Source organism: Manis javanica, chromosome 4 (genome assembly GCF_040802235.1).
Source record: "Manis javanica isolate MJ-LG chromosome 4, MJ_LKY, whole genome shotgun sequence".
Classification (NCBI taxonomy): Eukaryota; Metazoa; Chordata; class Mammalia; order Pholidota; family Manidae; genus Manis; species Manis javanica.
Window position 1 is genome coordinate 149,859,334 of NC_133159.1, and position 16,418 is coordinate 149,875,751.

Sequence of the window (16,418 nt, forward strand, 5' to 3'; positions counted from 1 at the left end):
GTGGGTGAGCGCTACTGGTTATTTCCCCCCTACCTAAAGGGCCAAGCCTAGGTCCTACAACTAAAATCTGAGTCAGGCCAATCAGTATATTTCTCCTTGGTCTTCTCTCTTCAGCCCTCATTCTTTCCCACCATAGACACCCACTACCTCCACCCATGTGTGATGCCACCACCACCAGGCCAACCCCTTTACCTCAAAGAAGCCCAACAGTTCACAAGTGCATCAATCAACCTTTAATGTCCAAAAGAGGCGTGGATGCAGAGCATAGGAGATGTGGCAGGGTCTCAGCCCTTGCTCCAGAAATGAGGGAGAGATGAACACAAACCAGACATTTTCAACTGGCCACACAAGTCTGGGAAGGCAGGGGGCAACTGATTTGGACATTCATAAAAAAATAAAACCTAAAATCAAGCACTCAATTTTTTGCCCATCAAAGAGTTTGATATAGGGAACTCACTCACCATCCCAGTCCCTACCCTCCCATCAGCATCAAAAAGAAAGCTGAGCACACATTAAAGGCTTGGGGAGGGGGCATTCTCCTGCCTCCCCACCAAGGATGGACTTGAAAAAAAGAATGAGCTGGATCCCAACCCACCCCTCCCACCCATGTCAACCCTATACATGAGAGAATTGAACGCAATTTACAGGAATCAGCAGCTCAATCAGCAATGACCCCCCCCACCCCACCCCCATCCCATCTGTTTGATCAACAGACAAGATGTCCCCAGCATCATCCTTGGAATCTCCTCCCACTAGGGGGCCCTACTCTATCCCGTATCCGGCTTCATCACTGTCAAGACCAACCTTCTCCAAAGCTGCCCAGAATCCCCTCACAGCGCTTTACCATTTCCAGCCCTACCTCCCACAAGAGACTCCAACTGTCCACAATGTCACTTTCCTTCCCTCTCCAGACACCCAGCTCCAGGGCAGATGGCAGCATGACCACCTCACCGTGGGCTAGCCTTCTAAAGCCTTCCTGGGAGCAGATGGCCATAGGGCAAAAGCAGAGAATCTGGGCCAAATGGCTGATGGAGGATGACACCAGTCTTTACCCCCAAAACAGACACCCCCAGAGGTTTTTAACATAAAGGCAAGGCCCACTTAGAGCTAACTGTGCTGCCTATCCACCCATATATCCTAGAGATTCCACACTGTCCTGCCCACCCCTGCCCCCAAACCAAAACACACACACATACATACACACAGAGGAGAATCAAGGGAGACATTGATTTGGTTTGATTGCTAAGACTTAACTAAGGAACTACAGTCACCAGAAATTCCCTTGCCAGCCAACAAACAGGGGCTGCTCTAAGAGCGCTCCAGAGGAATGAAAAAACTGAGGGCTAAGGGAGCAGACAGAAGAATGAAAAGAAAAAAACCAAGCTAATCTTACCCCCAACATCCTCCTACCCTAAACTCTGGAAGAATAAATGGTAATCCACAAAGACACAGCCCTTACTTAGAAACTCTTCTGACAAAGACAGCAAGACAAGTCTGCTCCCCACTCCCACACGCCATAGACAAGCACGTCTCAGGGCCCCTTGAAGAATCCACCCACCCTCTGCCCCAAGCCGTGGAATCACAGTTCAGTGGAATATTCTCCCTGGTACTAGATCCCCCTACCCTCCCTTCCTATCCCTCTCTCCTTGCCAGTCCTAACACCGTATCCCCACAGCCTCTCTGGTCTTTCCAAAGCAGCACCCACCACCACAAAAGAGGCAGTTGCACAGTTTTAGTTCCACCTCCAGAAACCTATTTCTTTTCCCCAGCCCTCCTAGTCTTACAGGCTTTGTTGAGGGCTTTTTATTTTGTATAGGGAGAGAAAGAGAAGAGGGAAGGGTGGGAGAGATTTCCTAGTGCAATACAACCAAAACAATATGTTTAAGTCTTGAAAAAGAAACATAAAGCAGCCTTCTTCCCCAGGCAACTAAACAGAAAGAAGTTTGGTTTTGTTTACTGCGACATACACATGAAATCGAGTATACAGTCCATGCAGTAGCACAGCCATTGGAGAGGACATCCTGATGCTGGCCCCAGTGCAAAACAGTCCCAGCAACGCCGCCTGCTTGCCATTGCTGCCGCCGCCACTGACACCTTCACTGCGGGCGCCTAGCCTGACTTGAAGAGGAGGATTGCAACCTGACCTAAGTAAAAATAGATGAAGTGCTTTGTCTCGTGTGTAACGTAGCTGCCAAAATTTCGGCCCACGATACAATGCCAGGTAGGGTTATATTTCTTGTCAAATTCCTAAAAGAATAAAAGGGAAAGAAAAAAGTTGATTAGGACAGCTGGAGGATGAGAAATCAGAATGGGAGTCTGATTAGTTATTACCCCTAACCCACCCCTACCTAGCCCATGGACTCAGCTCCCTGAACCGGAGGAGCTCAGGTTCTAAGGCTGGCTAGGACACTCATTCCCTCATTAACAATGTAACACCACAAAGGCTTCATTATTTTTAGCACTTGACACCATGATCATCTCTCCTCTCTAGCTACCCTACCTCACAGCCTATCCTCTAATTCTTCTGCCACAAGGGAATGAGAGAAGCAGTGGAATATAGTACCACTCCAGTGTCACAGAGCATGAGTAAACAAGAGTAGCAGCATTACTGACTCACACCCACTGCCTCCCACATTACTAAACTAGCCATCTCCACATGCCGAAAACCAAGACACTAGGCCTAATGGGGACCAAATGTCAGAATTACCAGCTGTGTGTAAGCAACCATTAAAGGCACTCCTGTGTACCAGGCACTGTGTGAGCTGAAAGCAGAACAAGGACCTCAGCCATGAGATCAAAGCAATTCCCTCACTTTTCTCAGGGGCATAAGTTCAGCACCAAAGCCACCTAGGAAACCTCGTGACCTAACTAGGAGGCAGTTCCTAGCCACCCATGGACGCACCAGGAACAGACGGCTTACTTCTAGATGCATCCTGCCATGGCTGTTAAAGGGCAGCAGCCCCTCCACCATGGGTAAAGCAATGCTGCCAACCCTGGGATCTGATCCACAGGTACTCAATATACAACCTGTTTTTGGCTTCTGCAAAGCCCCCATAGCATATGACTCTAAGAAATATTAGGGAACAGTGCAAAAGGCCTGGGTCACCAAACCCAGCTTTAATCCTGACTCAATACTCTGGAAAATAGAAAAGCCATAGTTATTCTCTGGGTCTCATTTTCCTCATCAGCAAAACAAGCTGGACCAGATATAACCTAAGGAGTCTTATGGCTCTGAAGTCCATGATCCTTAATTCTCTCCCTGGCAAGACCATCACTAAGCAAGAACCCAACAAGTATCCCCAGCAGACTTGCTGGCTCTGTACCCCTTGGGTCCACACATACCAAGTCTCTCAGGACTCCAGTTTCCTCTTATCCTACCATCTGGATAGGAAAGCAAAGTTCTGTAAAACTCAAGGACACTCTACCACCTCTATGGACCAGAATGCCAATACTCTTAGCACCCTCCTTGGGATAATATCAAAGACTGGGACTATATCACCAGTGGACATGGATTCCTGACTGGGAATTCAGGGGCCCTGGGTCCCACTTCTCACTCTTAGCTCAGCTGCTTCCTCACTGTTTAACATATCTATTCACCCATTCACTCAGGTATTTTTCAGGAATTAAACCTATTTATTGCCCCACTATTGCTCATCCATTAAAAAAATTATATATTCAAGCCCATCCTTTTCTTAAAGAGGTAGAGAGAAGAGGATGATGCAGTACCTGAGTCCTTTTTAAGAGAAAGAAAAGAAAACCTCATACATAATAAGGATTATTATAGGGACATCCCATTTTAAATGATGCAGTCTCTGAAATTTTGTATATATTATGTTATCCACAAAAGTATCCTTGATCTTCATTCTTAATAGTTGTAAATTGGGTCAGTTATATTTAATCCTAAGCTTTTTTCTCAGAGTCCTTGCAGTCACATAATTATTTGTAAACACACACACTCACACACACCCCAGCAGACTTCCTATTAAGAACTCCTAAGGTGAATGCTTTGGCAATTAATAATCTCTCCCTAATTTTTCTGCTCTGCAAGCTCCTGGGTTTTGTGTACATCGAGTGCATCAGCTTTCCTATGTCTCCAGCTCTAGCCACCTATCATCCTCCCCAGGCCACTAGCCACAGCTATCCCAGTGCACCTTCTTGATATAGGCAGCAATGTCCTTCTCTATGTTGTACTTCTCCATAGCCTGCGTAGCGCAGTCAACGGCATCCTGTTGCATGTCCTCAGACATGTCTGCGTTCTTGATCACTGCCTTCCGGTCAGACATCGTGACACTGCAGAAGAAGCAGAGAGGTGAGGCTGACAACCCCATGCTCTGGGCAATGAATATTAGCAGCTGGGTTTGGAGCCTCAGCTGGAGGTGAGGGAAACCAAAAACACAGCCATGAGGCAGAGGACTGCCTAAGCTCTTAGCAGAGGTATGGTTCCCAAGCCTGGGAAATACAAAGTAAATAGTGAAAAGACATAATAAACCATCAGTTTTTATTATATGCAAAATGGGGGTTTCCCAACTCTAAATTTATCTATTTCTGGTATTTGAGCAGCACCAATAACCAAAATATTACAATGTATCACCTACTAGCTGTGTCCTTCAGGAAGTCACTTACTTAAGCTTTGTGGTTTCATGCCATTATCTTAAAATGGAGACTGCAGGGTTAACCTGAGGATAAACCAGGTGACATAACACCTAAACACAATAAGTAGTAACATTTAATGACCACTATTACATCATTGGTATCACAGTGGAAAGGAAATAGACCAGGCCTGACTTTTGGTCCTCACTATGAACTCTTTAAGTCTTGGACAAGTCACGTAGCTTTTCTGCATTTGTTTACTTCCATTTTAGCAATGAGGATAGCTCTCCATCAGGGGTTGTTGTAAGGATTAACTGAGACTACACCGAAAACATCTGCAAACAAAGACAGTCTAGATAAGGATCTGTCTCATTGGCTAGATTTAGCCACCTGTTTCTGTAAATAAAGTTTTATAGGAATATGCTATAAGGGCAGAGTTGAGTAGCTGCTGCAAGAGACTGTATGGCCTGTAAACCTGAAATACCTTCTGGCCCCTGACAGCAAAAACCTGAAATACCTTCTGGCCCTCACAAACCAGCAGGCCACCAATGCCAGTGTTGAGAGAGATAACAAAAGATGAGGAATTATAATTATTCTAACAGCTTTGTTTCAAGGCATTTATCCTATAGCAACCAGTGTTCTGGAGTAGGCCTTGCATTTGTCCCTCTTCCTAAGAGATGACAGGAATCCCAAAAAGGTTGGCCAGGACCTGCCTGGCAGTCTATAGCACATGAGATACTTTGCAGTAACAGAGGAGATGAGCTACAAAATCTAATCCTCTGTCCTTGACCACATTCTCATCACACATAACAGTAACAACCTGCCCCCACCCCTCAAAGAGCCACTCTGTAGCCCAGCAAAGTAGACAAAAGTTGCTGTCATTCCAGCTGTCTGACACAAGGCTACACAAGGGCCAGCCTGTTCAAAGAGAGATGCCTGGTATCATTCCAGACCAACCCTGTGGGCTAGGTGGACTTTAAGGGAAGCAGAACTCAGACTATTCCTTCAGCCTGAACCAAATGCGAAGAATGCACGCAGGCCAGCTGTCAGCCACAGTCCTTGACTGAATTTAAGGCACCTTTGTCTGGCACATTCAAACTAAGCAGAATGGTTTCACTTCAACACAGGCCAGCAGAGCAAAGGGTCAGTAGACCAGCACCCTCTGCCTCCACACCCCAGAACTTCAAGAGGAGTCTGAGCATTGGCCTGTTGCAGACAAGAGAACCCTGTCATTCAAGAACTGACTAGCTCTATGACCTTGGGCAAACCAACATCTTCATTTTAAAAACCAATGGTTGAAATAAGATAAATGGGTTTAAGCAAAGGTGCAATAGCAGTGAAACGACATGTTCTGATATTATAAGCCTAGTGAAAACCAGTCACCAGGTGGCCTATTTCAAGTTACCATTCAGAAGGGGGCACTGTTTACAAACCCATGGATGGGGGTGGGGCCTGGTTACCGATGGCGAAGTTCTTAAGTATGAAATTGGAACCCATTTTCCCCAGCATGCTCACCTGCTCCACTGCCTCATCCCCAAAGTTCAAACGAACAACTCTTGTCACAATAATTAAAAGCCACCTTACTCTCCAGGAGAGAGCCTGCAGTTACATAACGTTGGTCTTGTGACTACAATGCCTCGATTCTTCACCCCTGACCCCCCAAGGCATCTGTGAGACCTAGCCCCAATCTCCCCTGTCCAAGGTGCCAGGGAGAAAAGGACAGGGAGGTGCCCAGCCTGGCCCCTCCCTCCTGGGAAAAAAAGCAAGGGACCTAGACCTCCAGATAAAAGGATGATCAGAGGGCCCAGTCCAGCTGCCTCAGTCAAGAGCCAGGGGCTCCTCTGAAAAGCAGAGGGCACTCCAGGACAGCTCCCCATTCTCTATCACGTTTTGCGACAAAAAAAAAGTCTATAAGCCTTCCAATGACATGGACCGCCATCCCCAGCCCCCAACACACACAAACGCTAGTATTTCCTCCCTTCAGATCTTCCTTCACCACCCCATGCTCCAGAGATCTGCGGTCCTGAAGGCCAGCACCTGGGTAATGAGAAAGCAGCCTCTTCCCCACCTCTGCCCCGGCTGGTCAGTCGCCCTCCCCCGCCCGGCCTGGAGCAGCGCCGGAGTGACTGGGCGTCCTCGCTGCAGAAAGGACGCCCCAGAGGGTGGCGGTGGCGGCAGGAGGAGCCGCGTCACGCCCGAGCCCTCTCCACCCCCTCTCCCTCGGCCCCAGGCACCAGAGGTCTCCACGCAGGGCAGGGAGACTCCCGGTAGGCAGTAGGGGAACGGCACCTCCACAGCCGCACCCCAGGAGTCACGAAGGCACAGGGTGGCGCAGCCCCCGGAAGGAAGGGTGCCGGGGGCGTCATGCCGGGGCCGGCCCCGCTCCGGGCCCCGCGAGGCCTGCGTAGGAAAAGGAGGCCTCATGGGCACCTCGCGTGGGGCCGCACACAAAGGGCGCTGGGCCGCCGCCCCCGAGACGCCCCCACCCACCGCTCACCTTCACGGAGGCGAGTCCACGCGGGGCCCCGGAGGAATACAGATGGCCTGAGGCAGGACGCGGGCAGGGGCAGTGTCCCCTGGGCTCCTCCTGCAGCAGCCGCCGCGGCCGCGGTGTCCGGCTCCCGCAGCCCCGGGCAGAACGCTCGCCGCCGCCGCCACCACCAGGCGCCCTTCGAGCTTCCCCGGCCGCCCGCGCTCCGCCTCGCGCCCGCCGGCCCGCCCGCCCGCCTGCCCGCCTGCCCGGTCCGCGACAGCGCCTCGCAGGTCTGCTCCGCTCAACCGCTAAAGGCGGCCGACGCGCGGCCCCGGCTGAAATAGCGCCCCGCCCCCGCCCCCCCGCCGCGCGCGCCGCCGTCCACGCTCCCCATTGGCTGCGCCCGCTCGGCCCCGCACTGCGGGCTTCTCCCCGCGCAGCTCTCGCCCCACATCTTGTTTCCTCCCACAATGCCTCGGGGCGGAGGGAGGAGGTGGGGACGAGGAGCTGGAAAGGGCTGGGGGAGGGAGATGTGGCCTTAAGAAGAGAAAAAAGGGGAATACAGACCCGTCCGCCCAGGCCTGGAGAGGCCAGGTCTGGAAAGGAATAAAGGGAGAGGCTCAGAGAGAGGGAGAGGCATAAAGACCCCAATCCCAAAAAGAATAGAGGGGCATGGAGGTTTCAGACCTGGGGAGCAGATGGGAAAGGGGTAGAGACACTAACCTTAGGGGAAGGAGGTGAAATCATCAGCCTCAGAGGAAAAGACAGGACCCTCTTCCATGGGGAAGAAAGGCCAGCTCAGTAGAGCGGTAAAGGCTTAAACAGCCCCAGGGTTCCCCTCCCTCACATTCAGGAAAGGTCTCTTCACCACTCAGCTCAGCCTTTGTTCCTGAGTCTCAAGGCCACAGGACCAAAACTCCCAGCTGAGGCCCCAGCTGCTGTTTATCTTCAAAAACAATGGACGCAGACCCTAAGCTGAGCTGTGAGAAAGGTTAGTCTTTGGTACCTGGGATAAGCCCCTGGGATAGGCCCCTGGGATAGGCCCCTGGGCTAGAGGGTAAGCTGTTTCTGGTCATTCGCCCTACCTATCTGGTTACACCGGACTGGAGGGGGAGTGAATAGAATCTGTAGCCTGTCAGAGCTGTGAGGAGCCTCAGAATCCATCCCATCCATATTCCCCAACCTTATGAAGGAGAGAACCTAAGTACAGAGAGCGAAGGGCCCTTGCCAGATCACCACAGGCGAGGTGGGATTTGACTTCTAGGTTGAAGAGTAGTGGTTTGGACAGCAGTCTGGTGGCTGAAGAGGCAGCTTGTTGGAGAGTGTGGGAGAGTGCCTGCCCTCCCCTCCTACCTCCAGAAAAGGACAGGAAACACCAGCTTTTTTTTTTTCGTCTGTTTTACAAAGGCAGTGTCTACCTAAAGGGGTGGTGAGAGTCTGCTGGGAGCCAAGCATTTGGGCCACAAAGTGAGGATTAAGAAGCTCCCATTCCTACCATTTTTCCTTCACTGCCCCAAACCATGGTCGGGAAGTCAGATTTACTGTGGCCCTGGCCTGCTCTGGTTTGTAGCATCATAATTTAGTGTTCATTATGTGTCAAGGGAAACCTGGAAAATCATTCCCTCCCATTTCTGCTTTCCACAGCTCTGTTATCTCCCAACCTCAGTTGGGATTTCAGAGAAATGGGCAAGGCCTGAGGTATCCCCTCACCCCCTTCTGATGTCAGCCTCTGTGTAAATGAATACTGGGGCGGGGTACATGTGGGAAGGGAGGGAAGAGATGAAGAAGGGGATTTATCCACGTGGCTGTGGAGAGCTAATGTCCTGGACTACTAGGAGGAGAATTTGAACCCTCTTTCTCCAGTGGTCTTTAGCTTCCAGCCTCTTATATGGCCTGAAGGTCAGAACTGCCATGGATGGTTGTACAGATTGTTCATTACACAATGGCATTCAGCCTAAGGAACAAGTGGGAGCTAAAATACAGCCTGCAGTCCACTTGCTAAACCATGTGCCCTGGTACAGGCCAATGTCCACCCAAAAGATGCACACCTTTATTTGAGTGTACCTAAAAATATCTGTGAACTAGAGATAGCTTTTCTAATGCCATGCTGCCGGAATATAAATCCTCCTCTCTGGTCCCCTACCCTAGAGTAGAGGAGGGCAAGAACTGGGTCGTTCCTAGTCCTGGCTGTTGTGGGATAGAGGTAGGGACATAGAGAACTTCAACTAACAGCAGTCAAAACTAAGACTTTTGACTTTTAAGAAATATGGGTGGGTGGGTGTGAAATGTGTGTGACAAGGACTAAACTCTAGGATATCAGGGAGACTTGTTAATAATAGTATGGTTTATAGATAATAATATTTATAGAGCCTTCTGTGCCTGGCTGTATCCTAAGTGTTTCAAATGTATTACTGCATCTAATCTCTGAAACAATCATGGTGAGTATATTACTGTCCATGTGTACAGATGAGGAAAGTACCTCTTTGACAAGTTCAGTAACTTTCCCAAGGTTACCAGCTTGTCAATTGGCAGCATTCAACCTAAGCTGTCTGTTCCTGTGCCTGCACCCTTAGCCATTGCACTTCCCAGTCTCCTAACAGTGAAAAGAAAAAAGTATAAACCCGGGGTTTAGTGCTCTACCTGAATTGCACAAGCATTTCCTTAGCTTATTGGACTCCACAGCCCTTTTTTCTCCATTTCTTAATATCTCCAGGGACTGCTATTCCACAGGACAGTTTGGGACATTGCACTATACTAATTACTGCTCTTTATGTAAAATGCTTTCTGTTTAGGGTAATTACAATGCAACATAGTGTTATAATTAACATGTTGGCTTAATGTGATGGACATTTTATTTGGTGCCACTACACATTCATGATTGCCTAGTTATCTGTTGTCCAGAGAGCAGAGCCATGTCTTCGGATTTAAAAACCAGAGGAGACTTTTGTTTCTGTCTCATCTGTGGGCCCCTTACCCTCTGGCTATCTTTTTATCTTGAGGGTTCCCCCAGGGCACTGTGTTTCAACCACTGCTTGAGTAGTTTCATCCACATTCTTGGTTTTTACCCAAATCTGACCCTGATGACCCTCTTAAATCCCAGACTTCTCTACTGTGGGTGTCCTGCCAGCTTCTCAAGAGTCCTCACATGTACACACGGTAAAGCCTAGTTGTTAAAAGCATTGGCTCTGGATCTAGAATGCCTGGATTCTAACCTCTTTCCACCACTCTACCAGCTGGGCAGATCTGGCCTAGCTATTTAACATCTCAAAGTTTCATTTTCCTCATCTCTAAATTGAGAATAATAACTACTTCATAGAATTAAGAGAAAAATGCATGAACTTTTGGCACAATGCCAGGTCTATATAAATGATTAATGACTGTTAACCGTCATCAACATCTCTCTTCCAGACTTATCCCTTCCCTGTATTTCTTATCGCAGTTCATGGTCCCATTATCCACTCAGGCACCAAGTCAGAAACCTGCAACCCCCCCTGGATTTGTATGTCTCCCTTACCATGTGTCCATCATCACCCACCTCCAGTCCATGTCTTCTAGCATACAAGTGCCTCATTCTCATGAATACCCTGCACAGGCATTCATCATCTCTTACAGTTGGTTCCCTGCCCCCATTCTTGGCTCCTTCTCCCCAAAGCCACACTGCAGTGATCTAAAATATGAATCTCCCAGGCACTTCCATGCTCTTTCCCATAACTTATCTTCCCCATCACATACACACCCCCAGCCTCTCTGCCTTATCTCCCCACACTTCCCATCTCCCTCTTTATGCTCTGACATCACTATCAGCTGCCTGGGGTTTCCCCCAAACCCAGATTCCACCTTTGTTCACATGATTCTCTTGCCTGTGATGCTTGCGGCTTTCTCTCCTGGCTAACTCCTTTGAGCGTCTTCTACGAAGACTTCCCTGAATCCCAGGTGGGATGCATACCCCTCTTCTGTGCTTTGGTAACGTCCAGGGCTTATCACTGACCACATCTTATTAAACTTGTCAGTCTAAACTAAGTTTGTCTGTGGTTCCTTGCAGACAGGGATCTCGTCTCATTTATGTGGGCTGCAAAACCTAATACAATTCCTGGAACTTGGAAGTTCTCTGTAAATATTGGTTAAACTTTACAATTACAAACTTTACATTAATGGCTGAAAAATACTGCTTGGAAGGACACTCCGTCTCTTTGCCTACCATGCCAGGGCACTTGGGTCTCTTTCCCTGGAACCAGCAACACTTGCTATTTACACTAGGCCCTTCCTGCTAGCTAAGGTAAATCATTGTCAGCCCTGGGGAAAGTCCAGGTCTGATTTCTGAATTGATTTCCTCCTCACACTCTCTGCTGGGTATTTGGCTGATATCTTGACATCTAGTAGGTAAAGACAAGCAATGGCTCTCCCACCTCAACTGTCGGGGTCACCCAGAGGAAAGAGACCATGGTAGTGACAGAGGTCATTTCACCAAGCCCTTTAGCCACTGACTGGCTTCAAGGGCTCCAAGGGGATGGAGAAAGGTGGGATCATACACACTGCCACTCCCACTGCAGTGCAGACCCTAGTGCCAGTCTCCTCTGCCAAGTCCCCAATGGGAGAACTTAAGGAAGAAAGCAAGGTGACTAGAATTACTAGAATCTGCCCAAAAATCTTGCAGATTTCATGGGTGGCTTTGCAAGGCATACTTCCGTAGGCCACCATTTACCAAGTCCCAAATACTGCCCTCCTCATCCCCAAGTGCCCTGAAGCCTGGAGGAGCAGCCAAGATCAGCCATGTGATTGGGAACTAGTGAAATGAGCACTAGACTGGGAGTCAGACAAGTTCTAAGCCAAATTTGGCTCTAGTCAAGTCACTTCACATCTCAGAATCAGGATTTCTTTATCTGGAATATGTAGGACTGGATGATCTATGATGTTCCTGTCAGTTCCAAAGTCTATGTTCTCTGATTTCAATAACTCATCACAAAGGGTACCTACTCTGTGGGTCACAGAAATTTCTCCACCTCTAGCCAAGCTTAAATGACCTCTTTTTTCTGATCCTTCTATCCTATCTACTCAGAATTCAGAGAACATTTCTCTACGTTCCCACCACCCACTAAAGTTGAGAGATCATTTTGTTCATCTTTGTATACCTTTAACTAACAAAATGCCTTGACATAGTTTAAGAGTCAATGAATGTTTGAGCTTCAATTGAATATTAAAGCAAATGATCACCAAGAGGAAACCAAAGGGAAGATACTCCAGTGGAAGTGATGGTTTCCAGGTCATGAGTCCTCATAAATTAGGTGTCTTCCTCCTTCATGGTCTGCACAATCCTGAAGAACCCTGCCCCTGCCATGGAAGAACCAAGGCAACAATATGGAATTTGTCAGCCCTCGAACATCTGAAAGACCAAGTTAGGGTTCTTGGATGCAAGACTTGTCTGAAGAAAAAGACAGGACCAGGGTATCCCCTATGACTCCAGGGAGCAGGAGCCATGGAACAGTTTCCTCAGGACAGCCCAGTGGGACAGATCACCAGTGTCTGCCTTCAGCTGCCCCATCCTCAATTCAAATTTCCAAAGAAGGGCATCAGATTAGACAAATTGGTTCACAAATCCACTTTTTGGCTGTGGAAGTCAAGGGCATTCTGATTGATAGACCTTCTGAGATTGAGGGGGCATAGCTGACGGCAGAAAAACCGTGTGCAGTTATGAGAAGCAAGTGAATGCGTGCTGGGCAGGCAGAGACCACAGTCTCTGTTCTGGAGAGACTTGAGAATGGGGGGCAAAATGACGTGAGGGAGACCTTTGTCCCCATTGTCATGAAAACACACACTATGTGCTTTTATCCTCAGTCTCAGAGTGAGGTGAGGAACGGTGAGGGGAGTCCTAAAATATGAGGTCTGCACAGCTTTGCCTTCTTTTTTGAGGACAATTTTGGCTTGCCAGGCATATTGCAGGACACTCCAGCTGGCAAAAACTTCTTTCTTTCTTCTCACTAAGGAAATGGAGGCCCACCTTACATTTCAACATAGTAAGGTAATTCTGTATATAACTGCTTTATTGAGATATGGTTCACATACCATATAATTGATCTTTTCAAAGTGCACAATTCAGTGGTTTTTAGTATATTCACAGAGCTGTGCAACCATCACACCATCTAATTTTAGAACATTTTTACCACCCCAAAAAAGAAACCACATACCTAGTATCAGTCACCCAATCCCCACTAATCTACTTTCTGTCTCTATTGATTTGCTTATACTTGACATTTTGTATAAACGGAATTATAAACTATATGGTCTTTTGTGACTGTCTTCTTTCACTTAGTATAATGTTGTCAAGGTTCATCCACATTATAGCATGGATCTGAATTTCATTCCTCTTTATGGCCAGTTAATATTCCTCTGTATGAGCACACCATATTTTGTTTATCCATTCATTAGTTAGTTGGATTGTTTCCACTTTTTAGCTGTTAGTCTATAAGCATTCAATAAACATTCATGGGTAAGTTTATGTGTGGATATATGCTTTCAGTTCTCTTGGATAGACAACTAGGTATGGAATTGCTGGGTTTTATAGTAACTCTACACTTAACCTTTTGAGGAATGGTCACACTGTTTTCCAAACCAGCTGAATCATTTCACATGCCTACCAGCTGTCCATGAGAGGTGCAGTTTCTCCAAATCCTCAACATCTGTTATGAGCTGTTTTTTTTATTATAGCCATCCTAGTGAATGTGAATTGGTATCTCATTGTGGTTTTCATTTGCACTTCCTAGATGGCTAATGATATTGGGCATCTTTTCATGTGTTTATCGGAAAATTGTATATTTTCTTTAGAGAAATACCTATTCAGATCCTTTGCCCATTTTTAAATTAGTCTACTTGTGTTTATTACTGAGTTGTAAGGTTCTTTATATATTCTGGATACTAGACCCTCATCAGAGATATGGTTTACAAATATTTTCTCTCATTCTGCAGATTATATTTTCATTTTTTTGATGGCGACCTTTGAAGCAAAAAAGTTTTTAATTTGGATGAAGGCCAATTTGTCTATTTTTCCTTATATCCCTTATGCTTTTGATGTCCAAAGAACTATTACCCAAGGTCACAAGATTTACTCCAATGTTTTTTTGTGAGAGTTTTAGCTCTTGCTAAATAATCCATTTTGAATTAATGTTTGTGTATGGTGTGAGCTAGGGTCTAATGTCATTGTTTTGCATGTGGATGTCAAATTGCCCTACAGGTTTAGTTGAAAAGACTATGCTTTCACCACTAAATTGCCTTGACACCCTTATCAAAGATCAATTGACCATAAATATTGGAGTTTATTTCTGGACTGTCAATCTATTCCATTGCTCTATATATACTTATGCCAGAACCACACTGTCTCCATCACTGTAGCTGAGTAGTTAGTTATGAAATCTGGAAGTGTGAGTCCTCCAACTTTGCTCTTTATTTTCAAGATTGTTTTGTCAATTCTGGATCCCTTGCATTTCCGTAAAAGTTTTAGGACCAGCTGGGATTTTGATAGAGATTGTGTTGAATCATAGATCAATTTGGGAAGTATTGCTATTTTAGCAACATTAAGTTTTCTGATCCATGAACATGGAATTTCTTTCCATTTATTTGTGTCTTCGTTAATTTCTTTCAATAATATGTTATCATTTTCAGTGTACATGCTTGCACCTCTTTTGGCGAATATATTCCTTCCTGCGTATTTCATTCTTTTTGATGTTTTCTTAATTGCATTTTCAGATTGTTCATTACTAATGTATAGAAATACACACACAATTGATTTTTTATATATTGTACTTTGTATTTTGAAAACTTACTGATCTCATTCATTAATGCCTAATAGTTTGTGTGTGTATTCTTTAAAATTTTCTAAATATGAGATCATATCATCTATGAATAGAGATAGTTGTACTTCTTCCTGCCCAATCTGAATGCCTTTTAATCCTTTTTCTGGCCTAATTGTCCTGGGTAGAACCTTAGTATAGTGTTGTATAGAATTGGTGAGAGTAGACAGACAAGGATCTCAGGGATAAGGCCTTTGACCTTATCAAAGACCTCAGTCTTTGACCACTAAATCTAATATTAGATGTGGGATTTTTGTAGATGCTCTTTATCAAACTGATGTTCACTTCTATTTTCAGTTATTTGAGTGAAAGGGTATTGAATTTTTTCAAATACTTGATCTGTTACCTATTGAGATGATCATGTCGTTTTGGTCTTTTATTAATATGGTGTATTATATTCATTTTCAAATATTAAACCAATTTTTCATCCTGGAACAAAACCTACTTGCACATGATGTATAATCTTAATACTAATGCAATCTTTTCATTTCTTTTAGGTCTATTCAGATTATCTACTTCTTGAAGTAGTTTCGGTAGTTGGTGTCTTTCTAAGAATCTGTCCGTTTTACCTAGGTTTTCTGACTTGATAGTATATAGTTGTTCATAGTATTACTGTACACTACTTTTGTTTCTTTAAGGTCTGTGGTAATGGCCCTTCTTTCATTTCTGATTTTAGTAACTTGAGTCTTCAGTTTTTTTTTTATCAAACTAGCTAAAGATTTGTCAATTTTGTTCATCTCTTCAAAGAACCAACTTTTAATTTCACTAATTGTCAGTTGCTTTTCTATTAATAAGGTGGCTCTTTTGCACTCAGATGATACAAGCTGCTTGCTTCAGAGGGAGCTCAGATTGGGACTATTTCTTTGAACAGCTAGATTCAAACTCAACTCCTTGTCTATTTCCTTCTAAACCAGGGTTCTCTCTATTTTAATGTCTTATCCCCATGACTCTTGGAGTGATATGTCACTATTATTACTTGGCAGCTTTGATAGACAACAATGCCATTAAATCCTTAAACATTTCTTAAACATCTGTAGCAAGTTCTGTGGAAGGCACCAAGTGGACAAGGAGGAGTAGTCAGAAGCAGCCTCAGACTTCTCTGAGCTCACAGTCTAGTTGGGGAGACACATCTACATACAATCAACTTTAACACAAGCTAGACTATAATGAGGGCTGTGACTGAGGGGGTGTAAAATGCTCATGGGGGCATGGGTTTGGGGAGCAATTAATCTCTCTGGAAAAATCAGGGAACAGAAGAGTTGCTATTTGCATTAAGTCTTGAAAAATGGTAAGATATCATGGTGGGCAGGGCGGGAGGAAAGGTCCTTCAGTCAGAGAGAAGCACATAAGCAAAGGCAGGGAATGGTGGGAAGCCAGGCCTGGCAGAGACAGAGTGTGTTGGGGAAGGGAACAGTTTGGACAGAAATGCTAGGGCCAGACTTTGGGGGTGCCTAAAGGATGTGCCAAGGAGCTAGAACTTTATCCTTAAGAAACTTAGAGCCCACTGAAGGGCA

General features: G+C 45.9%; 1 protein-coding gene across 1 annotated transcript; it reads right to left on the minus strand.

Moving 5' to 3' along the window:
• Positions 1-210: 210 nt before the first annotated feature.
• On the minus strand, positions 211-7,346 carry DYNLL2 (dynein light chain LC8-type 2). Its single transcript, XM_017669380.3, has 3 exons — positions 7,088-7,346; positions 4,152-4,290; positions 211-2,247 (listed from the first exon to the last, which is right to left on the minus strand). Exons 2-3 carry the CDS (start codon positions 4,281-4,283, stop codon positions 2,110-2,112), a joined length of 270 nt encoding a protein of 89 aa, XP_017524869.1. The 5' UTR covers positions 4,284-4,290; positions 7,088-7,346; the 3' UTR covers positions 211-2,109.
• Between the last annotated feature and the right edge of the window lie 9,072 nt (positions 7,347-16,418).

Bases quoted from the DNA above. Each gene is read 5' to 3' on its own strand.
- DYNLL2 (XM_017669380.3), bottom strand. From the start codon at position 4,283: ATGTCTGACCGGAAGGCAGTGATCAAGAACGCAGACATGTCTGAGGAC. The intron at 2,248-4,151 runs GTGCACTGGGAT...TTATTCTTTTAG, and splicing joins TTGCTGCCTATATCAAGAAG to GAATTTGACAAGAAATATAA.